Below are 21,021 nucleotides of genomic sequence, written 5' to 3'. Positions count from 1 at the left end.
GCTGTTATTTTAATATCTGTTTCTAAACGGATCGGATGCAAGTATTAAACTATTTGTCCTGCAAATATCCATTATTCGCAAAAACTAAAAATAAAAATATTAATTTTTATTTTTTAAATTAAATTTAATTAAAGTAAAATTAATTTATATTTTATTAGGTTAAATTTAATTAAAATTAAATTTTAATTTATATTTAATTCATTTATATTATATTATATTTATTTTTTGTAATTTTATTTAAAAATGTATAAAATATATTTTTTTAACTTTTTGCGAGTACCCGCGAATTTTAAAATACTCGCAGGTATTTTCTAAGCAGATACCCGTGCGGGTAATGGACGGATTGCGGGTTAGATTTTTTTTTACGAGTCGAGTTGTGGGTAGGCACTATCCGTATCCGACCCGACCCGTTGTCATCCCTAGTTTATATATGGTTTAAACCCTCGTTTGGTCCTCGTATTTGTGTGCCAATCTCAAGTGGGTCATCGTTTTTTTTTTCGGTCTCAATCGGGTCCATAAACTTGTAAAAATGAGTCAATTAAGCCATCTCCGTTAAGTTATCACTGACGACGTCTAACTGTGATGACGTGGTGCACACATATGCATACATCTTATACTACGTGGAATTTTTTATTTAATTTATTATTAAGTCTTGTACAACTGTCCAAACGCCGCCTCATAGCCCTTGGCGAAAAACCTTGCACCAATCAGCTTCTTGTTACAGTTTGATGGGTTGAAGTTCTTATACATCCGGCAGCAAGAAGATCACACTGTTATGCCCAATTACACAGGAAATCAAACTATACCCATTTATAGTACATAGAATCATTAAGAAAATAAAAGGAAAATGACAAGAAAAAAGAAAGAACAAATCTGTTTGTTTCCAATCCCTTAATAACCCAGCAAATCTTTCAAATTGAATGATGAATTCACTCATGGAGTTCTCCTGCTTTAGAGCCAACAACGATTCAAAAGGCATCAGAGGGAGGAAGAGAGACATTGTTGAGTTGCTCGAGTACCAAAATCAGAGCCTGAGTACCCAAATATCCTTCACCATGAGCCTTAAGCGACAAATCAAGCTGTTGAGCAAGAGCCAAACCAGGCAAAGCAATCCTCATATTCTGACATTCCTTCAGACAAATCCCCAAATCTTTAACAAAGTGGTTCACGAAAAACCCCGCTTCAAAATCCCTCTTTAAGATCCTCTTTTCGTACAAGTCCAGCGACTTCGAACCGGTCGTGCCGGTGGAAATCGCCTCCAGGTACAACCCTACATCCAACCCCGCCTTGTGCGCGTACACCATTCCCTCCACGAGCCCCACCATCGTCGACGCTATCGTCACCTGATTCGCCAATTTCGCGAATTGCCCCTTCCCACTCCCTCCCATGTAGTTCACTTTCCCCATCACTGAAAACAAGGGTTCCAGATTCTTCACTGTCGATTCCTTCCCGCCGACGAAAATCGCTAGGGTTCCGTTCTTCGCGACTCGGTCGCCGCCGGAGACGTGGGTGTCGACAGAGTGACAGTCTTTGCCCGCGGCTGGTTGCTCTGCTGTTGTTCACTTTCAGTCTTGGAAGGTTTACAGCAGTTAATAAGTAAATTGGGCACCAGCTCCTTCTCCAGAGAGGACATGTACACTAAGACAGCAACATCGAGAAAAATCAGATGATAAAATTCTTCAACTGGTTCGTGTTCTTCATAAGTTTGGGGACTCTGACAGCAGTTACCGTTCTGGTTTACATTCAAGATCACATAGGGAGACGACGGTTGTCGGAATCAGGGCCTAAGGGGATCGACGCAGGAAGAAGAAACTAATTAGGTTTTCATTTTTACACAAACAAGCGTCAAAACCGGTGTCGTTTAATAGCTCATTTAAAATGGTAGGTGTCATACAATTAAATAGTATAACATAAAGACCACGTCATATAACACTTATACAAAACATAATAATAAGTTAAATATCAAATTCCATGTAATATAACATGTAAGCAAAGTTAGACGGCGTCAATAATAATTTAACGGAGAGAGCTTAATTGACTCATTTTTACAAGTTTATGGATCCGATTGAGACCGGAAAAAAAACTATGACTTACTTGAGATTGACACACAAATACGATGATCAAAAAATGATTTAAACCTTTATATATCAAATCCTATACAAAAGAAAAACAAATCTATAGACAGAATCAAAGGTAAAAACACTTTGACTTCACGAGAAAAAAAAACATACTTAAATGTTCTACATAAAAAATTTAAAATTCTTAAAAAAATAAATAGTACGATGTACTTTTGTTTCTAGTGTTTGAATCAGCTTTGTAGTTTTCATTAAGTACCCCACATTAATCACAGTTTCTTTATAGTATATTCCACCACTTTTGTTCCAAATTATAGCTTCAGGCAAATGCATGTGTTCCAACAACATTGAGATCTAAGAGTGCAAATTCTTCATCCTCCGTTGAAACTTGCTTAAGAAAAAAAAAATGCACACTCTGTTACTGTAACGTGCACCAACTATTTCCCTGTAGGAGCACCTAACTACAACCAACCATATGAGTAAGAGGGTTTGTTGAACGTCCATTTTCATATTTATATTATCATTCATGGAATTATAAATTACTATATAATAAAATACAATATTGTTGTTCAAATATTGTCCTAAGGATGTACTTCCACTTTACTAATCCCCTCAAAAATAAGTTATAAAATTTGTTGATTAGGCTATGATTTGGACTACTAAATTTTACTATTATTACGATCCTAATTTCTTTGGAAGCACTAATCAACCTAATATTTGTTTGCTAGAATTTTTCACACAAATAGCATCCTCTCATTTTTTTCCTATATAACACAATGTACGGTTTATTTATGTATATAGCACACTTTTATTTCGTTAATTCAAGATTTGGTTTTCAAACAATAGATTTTTGAACATGTTTTTTTACAATATAACCCTACATGTAGGTGCTGAACACTTGAATCATAAGCAGGAACTACGAAGTTGTCGGCTCTGGTTACAACACCACAATTACGAATAAACACACGCTTGCTTAGCCAAGTTTGTTGTCAAGATCTAAGAAATAGTGTATACAAGTCAACCAAACATTAAAATTAAGATTATCAGCCTCAGATTATTTTTGTAATGAATATTATTGAACGATTAGACCACAAGATAAGAAATAATGTATACAGGTCAACCAAACATTGAAATTAAGATTATAAGCCTCAGATTATTTTTGTAATGAAAATTATTCAATGATTAGACTACAACTAGGTGTGTCAAAAAGTAAAAATATATTAAGGTACTATAAATTAGAGCTGTCAAAATGGGTCATAACCCGCGAGCCAACCCGGCCCACCACGGATTTAAGCCGGGTTGGGTTAGAAAAAATTGTATTTTTTTTATGCGGGTCAGATTTCAACCCGGCTCGTTTAAACCCGGCTCATGCGGGTTGAACCCGCGGTGGACTAGGTTGACCCACCAACCCACCTACCTAATTTTATTTTATTAAATTTTAATTTTATAAAAAAATATTTATTATTTTGTTTTTGCTTGAAAAAATTATTTAAGTTCCTTATTTTCAAAATTAATTAAACACCCAGGTTGGGAGTGAAATTTGTTTAGATTTGTATTATAGAAAGTTTGTAATTTTTTTTATTTAAAAAAAATTATAATTAAGGGAACTAGTGAGCCAACCCGTTTACCCACCAACCCGTGGTGGGTTGAGCCGGGTTCGAATTTTTTTGGCTCGCTAATAAATGAGTCGGATTAGGTTGGCTCACTAAGTGACCAACTCGTGATGGGTCGGATCGGATTGGACCGGATGACCCGTTTTGACAACTCTACTATAAACAGAGAGTCCATATAAGATAGTTGAGATCTTTTTATCTAACTCAATGCTGATTTGAGTGTTAGAATACCTTGTGCATATCCAATTCATGAAGACAACAAATATTAAGGACATTAGATTGATAGAAAAAATCAATAAAATAAGAATGAACTAGAGAATCAATACTTAACCTTGATTTTGTAACAAAATTTTTATATATTTGATAAAAAAAAGTCAAAATATGATAGTTAAAATAAATTCAGAATTCGATATTTTTAAGAATGGAATTCAGAACTATCACAACAAAAATATATTATTTATATTAATTAAACTTACCATTTGTTGTTTAGAGAAAAAGTAAATGAAAGAATGTGCTATGGGAAAATTCTTGTTTCATAACGTCTCCAATCAATTACAATTTCCTCTCACAAATTTTGCACCTATTACGTCACCTTCCTCCATGCCTAATGCGGAATTTTATGGTTAATCTCTAGTAAACTTTTTTTTCTTTGTAAGTTTCTTTAACTCAAGCAACTATGTCATAAAAAAAGTACACATTTTCAACGCCAGAAAATCCACAAAAATGGGCATGAATCAAGGAAAAAAATAATGACATTTTTTTATATTAAAATTAGATGAACTATTATCATCACTGAGAAAACAATACAAAATTTTTATTATTCTTAAGAATAAAAATTTCACCAAATATTATTCATCACATTAATTTTCTTTATAATATCAATCGCATTTAAAATATATATATATATATATATATATATATATATATATATATATATATATATATATATATATATATATATATATATATATTTCTAAAAAACTCTACATATATCATGTTTGTTTTTAAATTCTCTAGTGATGAGGATTTAGGACTAATGTTCCCAACTAAGTCATGTCAAGGTTAACTTCACTAGTCTCTATGTATGATATCTTTCGTATCATATTGTCTGTCATATGGAGCCTCTTTATCCTCACACCACCTAGAGGTGTCATACTCTATGTAAGTGAGACACTAGTTGAGTCAGGATAATTTGATCCTCGAAGTCTCCTTCAATACACTTTGACATCCTAAGCATATTTTTCCAAAAAAAAATAGTTATTGGAACTCAACCATACATCATACTTCAAACAAGGTTCTAAAATTAATGATTTACAAAAGTTTAAGTTAGAATTGTTGCCCAATGCTCCAAAATAGAAAGCTTCTTATAAGGTTTTCGAGTTAGTGCGCCAATGCATTGCCCAATGCGATTGAGTGCAAAAGTTGTGTCCAATGCCATCTAGGCACCATCCGACGCCAGCTGCACTAGAGCTTTCTATCAAGAATTTTAAACATTTCGTCTAACACATAGGAGGGTCGCCCAACATCAAACCCATTAGAGCTCTTTGTGAAAACGTTATTCACTGTCACTCAACGGTGGGTTTATGCATCCAACGGTATATACACTAGTAGGAAAAATACCAATGCAAATATAATATTTTAGCACCCAAGACAATCACTTACCTACATTTCTCAATCCTCATACATCTTTTATTGCACTAATTGTTAACAATTTTCTCCTTTCATTAAACATATATCATTACTCATAACAAAACATTCAAAAGTAACACATAAAAATCCACACCAGCATAACACAAAACAATTATTTTCTTCCATCATCTCAAAAACTCAAACCAAATAAGTTATGTTCTCAAATTTCAATTGCATAATTTCTATTCATTTTTCTACAATTTCTACAAACTCAAACTTCAAGTTTGAAAAACACAATAGTCCCTCTTTGCACAACAATACATTAGTTATCATCCTCATCGTCTCTTTCCAGTTTTTGCATGATAACATTTATTCACAAAAAATTTCATCATGAACTATTATAGTTCACATTTATAGGTCATTACATAGTTCATCCACAACATTTCACTGCCCGCACTAATACAATAAAAGGAAACGATAGCAGTTATTTTCGCTTATACGCAGCAATTCCGCAACCGAGGCATATGCAGGCGAGGCAAAAAGGTGTGTGTTTTTGCCTTAGTTCAAATCCAACCGAGGCAATAGAGGAGTTTTTTCTTCTTCTTTTTGGTGTTTTTTTTTTGTTTTCACATAACCAAAACCGAAACCCTAATATCGCAGAACCAAAACCCCAAATCATAGTGTCATTTTTTATGTTGTCATCGCCGGATACTCAACCATTCTCCCTCGTCATCGTCACTAAAGGTCACTCGTGACGCGTTGTCGTCGTCTTCTCTTGCCACCGCGACGCCGTTCGCACATAGGCTCGATCAGAACTTAACCCATGTTTGCTTCGAAGGAGGAAAGCTTCCGCGATCCCACCACCACGAGAACGCCCACTTAGACGCCGGAAAAAGAAAACCCTCCTTGCGACGCTTGAACTAGGACGAAAGAAAAAGAGGAAAAGGGGAATTAGAGAGTGGCGTTATCTCCTCTTACATTGCAAGCCAGAAAAGAAAGGGGAAAGGAGAAGGTCGACCCGTGCAACGAAGGATCCTGGAAGTCCACCGCGAGCTACCATCGAAGGCGAGAACACGCTCTAGTCGTGCTTCTACAGTGTCGCTATTCTCGCCACTGTGAGGCCATGGTCTCTGCTCGAGACGCAGAATGTTTCTCGTTAACTGGAAAAGAGAATAGAATGGGGAAGAGTTTTCATTGTGCGACCCTAAAGCAGGGTTTTCTTAGTGAAATCTGATTAGTGCTACGATCTCGGTTCTATAAAGAACCGATGCATAAACCCTCTAAACAAATCAGCTATTTTATGCCTCGGTTCTTTAAACAATCGAGGTAATAAACCTTTGCAATAATTACAAACATGCCACCACGCCAGTTTTAGGCATCGGTTCTTTCTGAACTGAGGCATATAGGTTTGTGATAATTAAAAAAATGTCACCGCGCCAGTTTTAGGCATCAGTTCTTTTTGAACCGAGACATATATGTTTGAGATAATTACAAAAATGTCACCGCGCCATTTTTTTGCTTCGGTTACAACTAAACCGATGTCAAATGCGCGAGTTAAAATCTTTTTTTAGTAGTGTCGCACTATGTTTCATCCACACTTCTCACGTTCATCAATAGTCTAAATTCATCATAGTTTCATAACATTCATAAACATACAGTATATCATTTAAGGTTAACGTCATTTCTCTCTCTTCATATATTCGTAATGTTAAAGGATTAACATCACAATTCACCAAACATTACTAAATTTCTAATATCATTGATCAATCCACCCATACTCGTATCAAAACATACTCCAAAACATAGAAACTCCAAATTTAATTTCAAAATAAAGACTCAACCGTTCAAGATAATTAACAATTCATTAAAATTAATTGTTAAGAAAAACTTCTAAGTAATCAGCTCCATTTACCTTAATGTAAGTTCCTAAAATATAACTTCTTTTTTTATTTTATCATTCTATACATGCAATGTGGCCCAAACAAATATTAGAATGTAATTCTAAGATTGCATACGGATAAAATATTCTCTAGAAGGTAGAAAAACATAATGTAACCCAAAAAAAGGCTACATGAAAAGTGAAAAGCAAATTAATTTAAAGAAAAGTGGTAGAAATAAACATATACTCAAAAGAGAAAACTAATTAATTCAAAATGCTCCTTGGAACTTCAATTTCTACATGGTGCTATTTTATTTTTGAAATGGATGAAAATAGAAGATGAATTTGAAAGTAGAATAAAGAGGAGGGAGAGTTTAAGAAAGGGAAAATTGGAGAAACAAAATATGAGGAGGTTGTAGTTTGTTTTCTTTCTCTCTTTGACTACTTATTATATTTATCTATTAATATTTATTTTAGGAATTTGTCAAAGTTAAGAAATATTTATTGATTAAAGGAATGTTCTTATTACTATCATTGATGTATGTGACAAAGAGGTCTATTGTCATCCAACATGTTTAAAAGTCAGTTGTCATTTTGTAACAATCGGATCATCGTTTTGTATATTAATCATAAATAATTAGCATTTCTAATGCATCTTATAATGTCTAATTATATATATTTTTATTCGTACAATTTTTTTTTAATTTTCTATACTTTCATATAATACTAATAATAATACACAATTCTACTAACAATTCATTTATAATAAATATTTAATATTTCATTAAATTATAATTCCCGGCTTGATATAAGAGATTCCCATATTCAAAAAAACCAATCCTTGTATTATTATTGTAAAAACCTAAAAATCAACCAAAAATAGAAGCAAACTCTTACAAATGAAACATAAAATTTTATTATTAAAATATAAAGATTATAGGAAAAACAATCAATTTTTCGAATTTTGTTTTAAAATGATCATTATTTCTCTAAAAAACAATTATTTCACTACTGTGTAAGATTCTATAAAAAAAATGTAAAACACTAAAAATAGAATATAAGTATATTCTAAGAATAAAACATATTTAAATTTAAAACTATATTATAATTAAAATTCAAAAAACAAATAAATACTTTAAATATAAAATTTCTTTTTAGTTGAAACATACGAAGGATAAAGAAAATAAATTATGCAAACAAAAAATGCTTGTGTATAATGTCTTCGACAGAAGAAAAAACATATAGAAAAAGAATTTGTTTATGGGCAGCATTAAATGAGCTTATTCAATACATAAATATACTTGTATAACTAACTATCGATACGATCACCGACTGCTTGTTACTTGGAGTGGGCCCCACGTCACGTGAGTGGTGAGCACCTCAAATTGCCTAGGGTACCACCGACATTAATATGGTACCGACACCACAGAATATTAAACTGCAACTGAATCTACCCACATTTCCGTCACCAATTACATCGTATATACTTTCCCATTATATATTAACATATAAAGAATTAGTAAATATTTTATTTATTATTATGTGACCTTAGTTTAGGGTTGATCCAACATTATCCATCATATACATATAAAATTTTATACTTTCTCAAAATTTAGTTAGAATTATTAGTGGCCGGTTATCATAATACAATTTTATTTGCTTAATTTCACAATAACTTAAATTTTTGAAGAAGTTGTTTAATTCACGCAAGTGGTTAAAGTGGTAGATTTATATTCAACTTTTACACTGGATTGAGTAATAAGATTTTATTCTTGTTTTTCACATGAAATATCTCCAATGAATACACATGGTGTATCTTTTCTAAAAATGATAACCAACTAATTTGTATAGTAATATATTATAATTTAAGTATTTATCTTATTTTTTACCATAGTTTTGTCTTGAACCATATTTGATAAATTATAGAATGTAAATTACAACACTTCAATAGTTAATGTTAATAGGAAGACCATGCATATAGTGAAATAAATGAGTCGTTTACTATAGTCTCCTAAAAAATTCTAGATCTAAAAAGGTTTACAATGATCCGTCATTAATTTTTGACTTGAGTCAATAGGATTACAATTAATATATATTGCTAATTATGCCTATACTAGAATATTATGAGCATATTTTGTAAATTAATAATACCTTTTGGTTGATTAAGTCATTTCAACATTCAAAAATTTTCACAGTCAAGATCTTTGATCTAAAAAAGTTGAATAAATGCTCTTTCAATTAATAAATTCTAGTATCATCATATTCTATAATAAACATATAATTAACATAGATTATTACATAAACACGCTTCCTAGGAGAAAAATTGAATATCTGTCTTAATTTATTTTAATCCAAAAATATATAACATATTTACCAAACCAAGCTTAGGTTGACGGATCTAGTCTATAAAAAGTAATGTAATTTATTCATTATACCATTCCCTAAACAACAAATCTAGAAAGTTTCTTCATGTTAATTTTTTCCTTGAAATTGCCATATAATTAAAAGCATTTTTATTGTCAAGATGATAAGATGTCCAATTGCAAATAACATCCATAAGAAGGAAAAGCCTAATTGTATGAAATTTGCCCAAGGGATAAAAAATATCACAATGGTTAAATCCATAAATTTTGATATATTGTTTGGTCACTAAGCAAATTTTAAAGCGGACAACTTTAGTGCTAGACCTAACTTTAACAACATAGACTCATTTATAGTATACATTTATATTTTGTACTATAAAATATATAACTTAGTGATTTATGAAATTTATATTTTATGACTTACTTTCGTATAATTTTATAATATATATGTGTGTTATGTATAAGTTTAAGAATCAAATAGAATGACATTTTATTTTAGTATTATAAAAGTATGATATTATATACTATTTAATTATTATTTGTTTAAATCAATCCAATTATAATTCGACCATTAAATCTTGCTAGGATAATTTAACAAAGTTTAATAGCAGGTTTTGTTTTTAAAATATTTAGTTAGAGATAATACTATAAACCAACCCAAAGATTATTGTCATAACCGTCTAAAAATTTTATACACATCCTTTCTTATATACACTAGGAATCATGACACATAACACATTCCTTTATTTGAGAGGGTACATGTGGCAAATTTTCGTGTTGGTAAGAAAATAAATGACCTCTTTCACGTGTTATAAATATTTTCTTATACGTTTTCTGAAAATAATTTTCTTATATAATGAAATATTAGACATAAAAATATATAATATCTAATAAAATTCCTTGTGCCATGTGACACGTGTAATGGATGAAGGCATTTTCGTACCAAAAAACGAAGGAGGTTTCTTGCCACATGTACCACTGAATCAGTCAAATAAAGGCATATGTTCTCTATCTGCAGTATTAATGTCATGTATCATGCTTGTTGCATACAGGTTTGAAATTTATACTAAAAATAAGAGAAATTCATTTTTTTTTGTGTTGACAACAATTGTTATTAAAAATATAATCCTTAGTAGTTAATTAATTACATTTGTGAACCATCTTTGTGTTTTAATTAAAATCTCAATTACTTACGTAATTAAATGTAATTAGAAATAAAAGCTGAGATACAAATACTTGGTTGGAGGTAATGACTTTTATTGTTATTAATTAATTCAAAGTGCTTGATTTTATTATTTATATTTTAAAATAAATCTTATTCTCAAATTGGAAACTTACTTTATTCAAAGAGCTATGGTGAAAAAAAAGTACATGAAAAAGAATGGTTGAATTATTTGAAACTTTTAAAGTTTCTTATTTAAAAAAAGAAAGAAAAAATAGTGTTTAATGAAAGCCAATAAACGAGTTTTAACTTAGATGTATTGGCAAAAAAAATTCTTAAGATCAACATAGGATGAAAATAGTCAAAATTGATATATGCATTGTAAAAACACTTTCGTAAATCTTGATTTATGAAAAAAAAAGTACTTTATTTTGTTAAAGGAAAATCAACAACTCTTGCAATTTAAGATATTTAAGAAGAGAAAAAAAAATTATTTTGATATATTAAGTAGTTTTTGTTAAACACTGTTAATTCTTACAAATAATTGGTTATTTGTGCAGGGAATTTTCTAGTGATGCACCACCTGGAGACCTCTCACCTTTACAAGGTGGGATGAGATTCGTACGCCTACTCAAAAAAAGGGTTGGTCTAGGATTAGGCTAAAAGAATTGACAACTACTTGTAACTTTGATTGTAGGTTGTCTATCCACTTGAATATGTATATCTTTAAACCCTTGGGAGAAAATAACACGAAATTCATTAGTTAAGTGGTTTTCCTTGGTAAAAGCAAGACATTCATTATTTGTTATGATTGTGACCATGTTCCAAAGATTATGAAGAACTAGATACGACAAAGTATTATGATATAAAATCTTAACTTATAAATTTATCGTCAATATATATAATTGATATTTAACGTGTCATTGAATCTTATTGTACAGGTCACATATGACGTCTTGAACATTAACGTGTTGAGGACGAAATGGATTTCATATGTTGGGGAACGATGAAATAATTTCAAGACTATGCTTACAAGTCATTATATTTATGTTTCCAAAGGTGATAAAAGCCCTTGTGAAAAGTATCAATTTCTTGATGAGGAAACATGGCAAACCTTTAAGGAGAAGCGATTAGATCTTACCTTTCAAGCAAATTCATTTTATATGATAGTTTAACTATTTATATTAACATATTGCTAACATAAGTCATTCTTTATAGACTTATGTCATAAGCTAAGAGGAGAGCTACACAAGAGATTACAAAGAAAAATCACCACCCCCACAAATTGTCTCATGGGTATTATGAGAAATTGGAGCAAAAGATAATGAAATGAGTAGTTGTCTCTAATCTTAATAGGGCCTCCGATACGAGTATTATAACTCGTCCTTCTCGCCATGATACATGGAAGAGAGCTCGCTAAAGACCATAAAGGGAATACACATATGGGGAACCAACAGGCATAGATCGGCACATTGTAAGTACCTAAATTAGAAACATATGATCTTCCATATTTGGTTAACTTAGCTTCAAATTTTTGGTTTGGGATGAGTTGTTGGAGTAGAGCAGATAGGTTACCTTCACTCTAGAGGACCATGAGAACATATTGATGGTTGTCATTAGTCATCTAGAGTATCTTGGACATGTTCGAGATACTGTAAAATTTGTTGGCATCCGTTAATTCTTTGGTCCTCCATCAAATCATCATATAAAGCCCATGTCACTAAGGAGGTCCTTAGGAGTATTAAAGAAGAAACCAGATAGGAGATGATGAGGAGATCAATGAGATGAAAAATGAGTATGGTGATATGCAGGCTCAATTGAAGGAGTACTCTAATATGCAGCCACAATTGTTAGTAAGAGTGTGAGTAGAGTTAGTTTGTCCCTTAAGCCATCCTAGGAATCCCCTTCAACCTTCTCCTCTTTGTATAATCACAAAGGGGAGTTGTGATGCTTCCCCTCGATAGGCTTCTCCCAATGTTGATGCATATAAGTTATTTAGTGATTATGCCCTACAATGCTTGGTGGCCTTAGATAATTTATCTAATTATATCGTCTAGATGTAGTTTTTTTGTTGAATTATATTCTTTGATATATTTTACAAATATTATTTGGTTAACTTAGGTAAAATGTATACATTAGGGTTAACCATACACCATGAAACCATCACAGTTGATATGATGAGGGTGATGGTTTTAGACATTCAAGATGTTATTGCTTGAGCCACTGTGCCCACTCAGGAGGTTCAGACAATGGGGCAGGCCCCTGAAAATTTTATCCTTTGGCAAGTTAGATTATCAAAACCAATTTTAAATGAGGTAATTATTTTAATTACGCACTTTGTTGTTTTTATTGGTAATTATGTACTAATCTTATATAAGTTTTTAAATATATATCAGGTTGGAGCACAAGGGGAAGAAGATGTGAATGAATCACTTCCACAACTGTCACAATCGCCACAACAAATAATTCTATAATAACTTGGTGTGTTGGAAGCGAAGATCTCCCTTTCTCCTATAAAGTTACAAATGCCTCCTGAAGTCACAAACCAGACAACTTCCCTCTCTTTTTTTATATGCCAGTGGGAATGTTTTTGAAGTTATATTTGACACTAATATGTTATGTATTTTAGTCTTATAACTTTGGTTATTGTAAGTAAATTTTTACTTTTATGAAGTATAAATATATTCAATATGTTATTCTAACATTATTCATTTTCAATGTTTAAGGTATTTATATCGGTTGAAAATTGAGAGGAAAAATGATCACATTTATGGATTTATTAACCCTATTGTCATTCAAGGATTTGGAAATAAAGGTGAAGACTTTCAAAAGAACCTCTTAGAGACCTTTAAAAAGGAAAAAAAATTCTTAGCACCTTATTTTCAACCGTAAGTATGTTTTTTATTAATAAAACTTTATTTGTGTAAATCTTATTTAACATATTACTTTTTGAATCTACAGGGGGTCACTAGAAATTGCTAGTAATTCTTCTTCAACAGTCTCTTGTGGTTCTCTTGTGTTGATGACACAAGAAACATCGCACTTTGGCAATTAAAAGCACACTAATATAGTAAGTGTTTTGATAATTTATTTGTAATGTACACATAATTTAATTTTAGTAAGTTGCATACTATGCATCATTTCAATGTACATTTAACTTTTACAAAGTAATTAAGACTTATTTGAGGTTGCAAGCAACACATATCGCCTCTAGAAAGAAGTTACAGTTCATTGTAACAATTATAAGTCATTAATCTTTCAAACTATTGATTATAATTATATAATTTATGATTCTTTATGAATTTGACTTATAGTGTTCGTGTCAACCAGGGCACTTTGAGTGCAGAGTCACAAGACACATGTAGAAAATCATATCTATAAATGTTGTTGACTTATAGAATTTGATAACATGAACATTTTATAACTAACACATTAAGCAAATATCATTATAAGTTGACTCAAATTGTTCCTTATGTAGATATTCAATAATGCGTCTCCGATGGAGCAAGAGGTCCTAAAGGATGTTCAAGAGTAGTGAGTTGCATTTCTTTTAAGTGTTTACAAATGATGTTAGATAAATATTAGATGTATTCATTATACATTGAAGTTAGGAACTATTATTTTATGAATAAATAGTAAGAAGTATATCTAGATTGTATTTTTGGATTTAATTTTATGCAAGTCTGTATGTAGATTGTAGCAAATACAAATTTGGTATTGAGAAAAAAATGTCACATTTTATACTAGTTCATGCAAACACCGGTATGAAAAGTGACTTTGTATACCAGTTGTAATGATAACCGGTATAAAATTTTTGCGTTTTTTATACCTGTTAAAGTCGTAAATGATATAAAAACTCTAGATCATATACAGATTTATCCCTCCTCTAGCAAACTTTTTATACCGATTTTGAAACCATTGTAGAAAGTCGAATACTTTCTATAATCCCTCCTTCTAATAGGTTCAAAAAGAGTATAAAAAACTTCTTTTAAGAAAAAAAAAAGACTTTTTTGACATAGTTTTTGGATGTAATATTAATTTTTTTTAGATATATAAGTATATTCTTAATTTAAATACTAAAAGAAAGAAGAATTAAAATATAAATTTTTAATTATAAAGTAGTATATAATAAAATTTATAATTTATGATAATTATCTTAATTTTAAATTGATAAAATGTATGAAAATTGGAAAAAAGTTATAGTAAAATATGAAAGAAAAAAAATTGAGGGAATAAATGTGTGAAATAACGGTAATGGAGTTGTAAAATGTTTAATTAAGTTTTTTGTTGCAATTTAAATGTAATATTATTCAATATGAATTAATTTTTAGATATTATATATTCAAAGTAAAAAAAAAAACTATTTAGTACCTCTAAATGCAAAGAGAAAAAATCGTTAAAAAAATAATTATCATTTATTATTTTTTTATTGAAATGGACTGAGAAAAGTTAGCATTATTTAGATATGAAATCTATGTATAAAATAAAATAACACTGTTTTATATATAAAAAAAAACTTTAAAACTTAATCTTTATGAATTTTTACTATATTACTCAGTTTTTATTTCTCATTTGTAGTCTGTACTCTCAACTTTCCTTAAAACATCAGAGTTAAAAAAGTGTGCAGTATTAATTATGAGATTTTATTGGTGTAATGACACTTATATTGCTTTTGTAATTACACCAACCCTCACACGTACATGACAAAACAAAGGCACATTAATAAAATAATAATAATAATAAAAATAAAAAAACCTTACTCACCTACCCAGTGTTGAAGCCGCGATTTTTGCAAGAAATGCAGGGCAAATTGGGTATTCCACCTAGAGTTGGCCAACTAAATAATAATTACCATCATTTTTAAAATTCAATCTTAAAAAAAAAATCGTGCAAAGAGGTTCTAATTGTGGGGCTCACCACCAATTCTCCACCAACCCCCCTCCTCCCCCACTCACTTCCCAAATACTCATTCCTACATTAATTAATTTACACAACTTAATTTACCATTAATCAAACATTTCTTTTCATTTTCACATGTCTTTTATTACTATAATAGTCATAATAAAGTTGTTAAAACAAGATTACTCATAAAATATTGTGATAGAAAACATGTAGAGATGAAATGAAATACCCCATGTTTTTATTTTTCTTGAATAAAATTCTCAAGTCATAGTGATGGTATGAAATTATTTAGAAATGAAATATTTGATTATTGTGCATGATTTTGTTGTGGAGAGAATGAGGGAAGTGTGTGTTGGTGGTTAATGAAGGTGTGGCAGAGCAGTGATAGATAAAAGAAAATGAAGTGTTGTGGAATGAGTATGACCACACTTGTCACTCACATGTGGGTAGCGGATGAACTAAGAAAGAAAGAAAGTGCATGCGTTATGGTTGAGTCTTGTGTAACAAATGAATGACAAAAATACATGTCAGCCACCAGTATTATTCTGTTGCTAATCAACAACATAGTCTTCAATTGTAATGAATTAAAGTGTCCGCTAGGACCGATCCACGTACATCTAGGGAGATAATGAACTTTTAACATGTAAATATAATATTACAAAAGTTAAACTTATTCTTTATTTTAATTACAATTATATAGAAGTATTTGTCGTATGTCATATATAATATATAAATAAAAAAGTACCACTTTATATATGTATACATGATGATCATGATTTGTAAATTTCAAAATTTACTCTTGATCTAATCCAAAACTAATAAAAGAGAATGATCTATAATTCAAATTTATTTTAATTAGATTAATTGATTTTTTTTAATTTAATTTAAATTACTTTAAATTCATTGAATTAATTAGATTAAATTTAATGAACAATTAACCTAATAAATACAATATGAGATTAATCTTACTTAGTTTAATATGATCCTAATTTAATCTAAGCATGATGTATATATTGAACAGAAACCCAACATGATTAATCTTTGGTCCTAGTCGACTCGACTAGACATAGGTCATGGTCAACTCGAGCAAACTTAAGACTAGATGACTCAATTAGTCCTTGACTTAGGTTGGCTCACCTCTACCTAGGTTTAGGTTGTCTCAACTCGATATAAGTTTGAGTCATCTCGATTCATCCTAGACTCGAGCTGACCTGCTAGACTACGGCCCGACTGACTTGGCTCAACTCCAACCTACTAACATTGGATTCAATTCGACCGACTCACCTCAATGTTGTCTAAGGTTAACTCAACTCCTCCTTAGCCCATATCGACTTGTCTCAATTTTGAACCTAAACTTAGGTGTGGGTCGACTCAACTAGACCTAGGACTGTGACAACTACTAACTCATCTCAACTTGGACTTGGGTTGTCTCAACTCGATCTAAGCTTGAACCCTCTTTATTCAACCTAAACCTAGGCTGAACACTAGTACAAAAACAACGTATAACGTCACGCGTTCAACGTCCAACCACTGAATAGCCAACGTTAAAAATGAGCGGTGACATTTTTGTAAATAAATACAATTATTAAACATCGTTTAGAATTGTAATTCGACGTAAAAAAGATATAAAACGTCAAATGCCCTTTAAATTTGACGTCAAAAGGTTGGTGAATTCAATAAAAATTTGAGCGGGATATTGAAAATTCATTCACTTTATATTAGCGCACAATACCCTCTTCTCTTCTCAAACTTTTCTCGAACGAAGTTTGACGAACATCACATGTAATCTTTCTTTCATTTGATACAAATGCATGTTAATTAACTACTTTATGTATGATTTTTGTTTGTTTTAACCGATTATTTTCGTGTTCTTGTCCTTCATAGGCGCATTTTGTTTTCTCTCTCACTGGTGACGAAACTTTATTCCTATGAACTAACCTTTTAAAGGTTAGTTTTCATTTTAGTTTTGAAGAACTTATGTGTTGAACTTGTTTGTTGTTTTTTTTTTTGTTGAACTTGTTTGTTGTTGTTGTTTGGTTGAACTTGTTTGTTGTTGGTTATTATTGTTTATTGTTGATACTACACTACACGTTCATAGTTCATGCTTTATAAAATACCAAAAACTGAAATTTGTTGTTTTTCTGCTTTTCAGGTTTCGTAGAGTTGTAAAAAAGAATCACAATTAATTAAAAAAAGTTTATTAACGTCGAATATTGACAAAATTTGACGTTAACGTTAACGTCATATATTGAGAAAATTCGATGTTAATTTAACGTCGAATTTTTTAAATTTGACGTCAATTTAACGTCTTCTAATATGACGTCGTTCGCGGTTTTGCTGTTAAAAGCTCAAAATATTCGACGTTGTACGCGATTTTTGTACTAGTGGAATCAACCTAACTTGGGTCTGAATTGACTATACTCGATTTTTGACATTAATTGACTCAATTCAACCATTGTCTTGTGTCAAATAAGGTTGACCTAATATAGTTTGACTTCACCTCACCTAGGTTTAGACCAACATGACCCAATGTTTAAGTAGGACAAACTCATTAACCTTTGGCCTGGGCGATTAGGCTCGACCTAGACCCTGGCCCACTCAATCAGACATGGATGCAGGCTAACTCAACTAAACTTAAGTTAATATTGACTTCGCTCTATTTCCCATAACCCTTGCTTAGGTTGGCTCGCCTCAACTTGGACCATGGTTGAATTGTCTTGACCTTTAACTTGGGCCTACTCGATTGGACCTGGTCGTAGGTCGACTCGATTCGACCTTTGACTTGGGCCCACTAGGTTGAACATTTGGCTTGGATTAACTTTGCTCGATGTTAGATCCAATTGACTCGTATCAACCTTTGACTTAGGATGACTTGGATGAACCTAAGATTGAGGTGACTTGACTCAACCTGGATGTAATTTGGATTTTGATTTTCAAAATTCAAAATGTTATCCAACCTACATTTGACGTAAAATCCAAAAATATGATTTTAAATTTAAAAGTAATACATTTAAATATACTTAAAATAACATGGATTTAGATAATTATAAATTTGATTTCAATTTTTTTTATCATTATATGCATATTCAATATCCAATGTCATCTTGCATTAACATAACCAATGTCATTATTGCATTAACATGTATGCTCAATTGACAAGTTACGTAGCTCAAGTGATGACTTGAGCGAAAAGGGATCTATACAATTCTCTCTTTTTTGGAGTGAGTGATGTCAAACTACAAGAGGTCGCTCTTGAGCATTGAGTCATGACAATTGTGCATGGTTTTTGAAACATGAGAGATCATGCATCTATGATTTATTGCTCAAGCGACAGTATAATGGCTCAAGCATTGATCAAATGATGGAAATGAAAATTTTGAAACTTGTTAAAAATCACAACAATTAACATTGCCCAATCTTCGAGATGGTGTCATTATATACATATTCAATATCCAATGTCATCTTGCATTAACATAACCAATGTCATTATTGCATTAACATGTATGCTCAATTGACAAGTTACGTAGCTCAAGTGATGACTTGAGCGAAAAGGGATCTATACAATTCTCTCTTTTTTGGAGTGAGTGATGTCAAACTACAAGAGGTCGCTCTTAAGCATTGAGTCATGACAATTGTGCATGGTTTTTGAAACATGAGAGATCATGCATCTATGATTTATTGCTCAAGCGATAGTATAATGGCTCAAGCATTGATCAAATGATAGAAATGACAATTTTGAAACTTGTTAAAAATCACAACAATTAACATTGCCCAATCTTCGAGATGGTGTCCAACTAATGGTTGCTTAAGCAATAATTAAATGTTTCAGTGAGGGAGAGGCATAAAATTATGTAAGGTTATTGAAGTAAGGAACTCTTCCTTTCTTTAACGAGCCAGAGTCTTTTAAGGAAAAAGTTTCTGGTGCCTCTATTACTACATCTGCCGCTGCCGGCGATGACGCTATCTACTACCGTCGGCGGTGCCATCGTCTACTGCTGCCACTATCAGAGTTTAAGTTTTGACCGACGATCACATGGTTTTGATCATCTCGGTTAGACGACCACCATGTCATCAACGACGCCTTCATCGGAGCTCCTACGCGCTCTTAGCGCCTTTTGAAGTTGTGGATCTGCTTCCTTTTTTCGTCATGCATGGTAGCATATCTAGTAGGTATTCAGAGCATAGAGGTTGCTCTTTTCCTTTTTTTTCAGGTGCCTTGATTGGAGAATTTTGGATTTTTTTATAGTTTCTCTCTTGTTCATCCATGGCTTCTTCCGCTAGTGTCTCTTCTAACCTTATTTTTTTGTCACCATTGTATTTGACCCGTCTATATATGGTTTTTTTCCCATGGAAAAGATGGTTTTTATTAGTTTATTTATAGCCGTGGTGACTCTCCAACAATTAGCTCTTTATCCACTGGTGGCATTCTTCAACGGCGATTTGCAAGAAGAGATTTACATGAAGCAACCTCCCAGATTTGTTGCTCAGGGGGAGTCTTTTGGGTTGGTATTTCGTCTTCTATGTCGTATTGCAAATCATTAGCGATTTGGTGTCACTCGAGTACAGAAGTAGACATTTTCACTAAGTCTTTATGGATTATATTAGTAACAAGCTTGGTACATACAATTTGTATGCACCAGCTTGAGGGGAGTGTTAGATATATTATCTTTATTTTATATTTATCTTTTATTTTTAGTTAGTTTGTTATTATTATTTATTTGTATTTTGAGCTTAGCCTATATTTCTTCTATTATAAATAGAGGACCCTATGTGTATATCTAACACAAGGGAGATTAATCTCAAATATAGTTTTTCACTATATTCAACAATTTTATTAATAATAATATCACTGAAATGATAATAAGAAAATAATAATAATAATAATAATATTAACATTAAAAAATTGTATTTCAAACAGAAAAATTACACTTAAATAAAATATTATTTCAATTTTTTTATTAGTTTTTAATTTTTTTACAACTTCAAATAGTTTTTGTCAATATTATTTAAAAACATTATTTGCTATTATTACTAAGGATAATTTAGTAATCTTTATTTTTTATTATAAAAACATTTTATTTATCTATCACATTGGTTAAATCTTACTCAAACTTTACTTTCAAATCCATTTTCAATCACTTCTAAATCTTTTCAAAAAAACAACATACAATTTATTCTTAAATTCCTTCAAATTTATCCATTCTCTTTCTCTCAAATCCACTCTCGCATGTGAAGACCCTTTAGAGAACACACCAAATCCCAATGTACAAAATTTATAAAAGTACTTGGAGAAGATACTACAAAATAATATTTTTAAAAAGTTAATTTAATTATATCTCAAGGATTTTTCCGATGGACATTCACTTCTTAGTTTTTGTATAGAATAATTATCACATGA

General features: G+C 31.2%; 1 protein-coding gene across 1 annotated transcript; it reads right to left on the bottom strand.

Annotated features, from left to right (window-relative positions):
* Positions 1-968: 968 nt before the first annotated feature.
* LOC108327520 (probable 3-hydroxyisobutyrate dehydrogenase-like 1, mitochondrial) lies at positions 969-6,377 on the bottom strand. Its single transcript, XM_017561214.1, has 2 exons — positions 6,296-6,377; positions 969-1,552 (listed from the first exon to the last, which is right to left on the bottom strand). Exons 1-2 carry the CDS (start codon positions 6,375-6,377, stop codon positions 969-971), a joined length of 666 nt encoding a protein of 221 aa, XP_017416703.1.
* Between the last annotated feature and the right edge of the window lie 14,644 nt (positions 6,378-21,021).

This window comes from Vigna angularis, chromosome 2 (assembly GCF_016808095.1).
Source record: "Vigna angularis cultivar LongXiaoDou No.4 chromosome 2, ASM1680809v1, whole genome shotgun sequence".
NCBI lineage: Eukaryota > Viridiplantae > Streptophyta > Magnoliopsida > Fabales > Fabaceae > Vigna > Vigna angularis.
The sequence above is the reverse complement of the archived record's forward strand: the minus strand, read 5'-3'. Positions and strand labels throughout refer to the sequence as shown.

What these genes read in the sequence shown, in the direction of transcription:
- LOC108327520 (XM_017561214.1), bottom strand. Translation starts at nt 6,377, where the DNA reads ATGGTAGCTCGCGGTGGACTTCCAGGATCCTTCGTTGCACGGGTCGAC. An exon ending in TTTCTTTTCTGGCTTGCAAT is followed by an intron (nt 1,553 to 6,295) that starts GTAAGAGGAGAT and finishes AGTGAACAACAG; the next exon opens with CAGAGCAACCAGCCGCGGGC.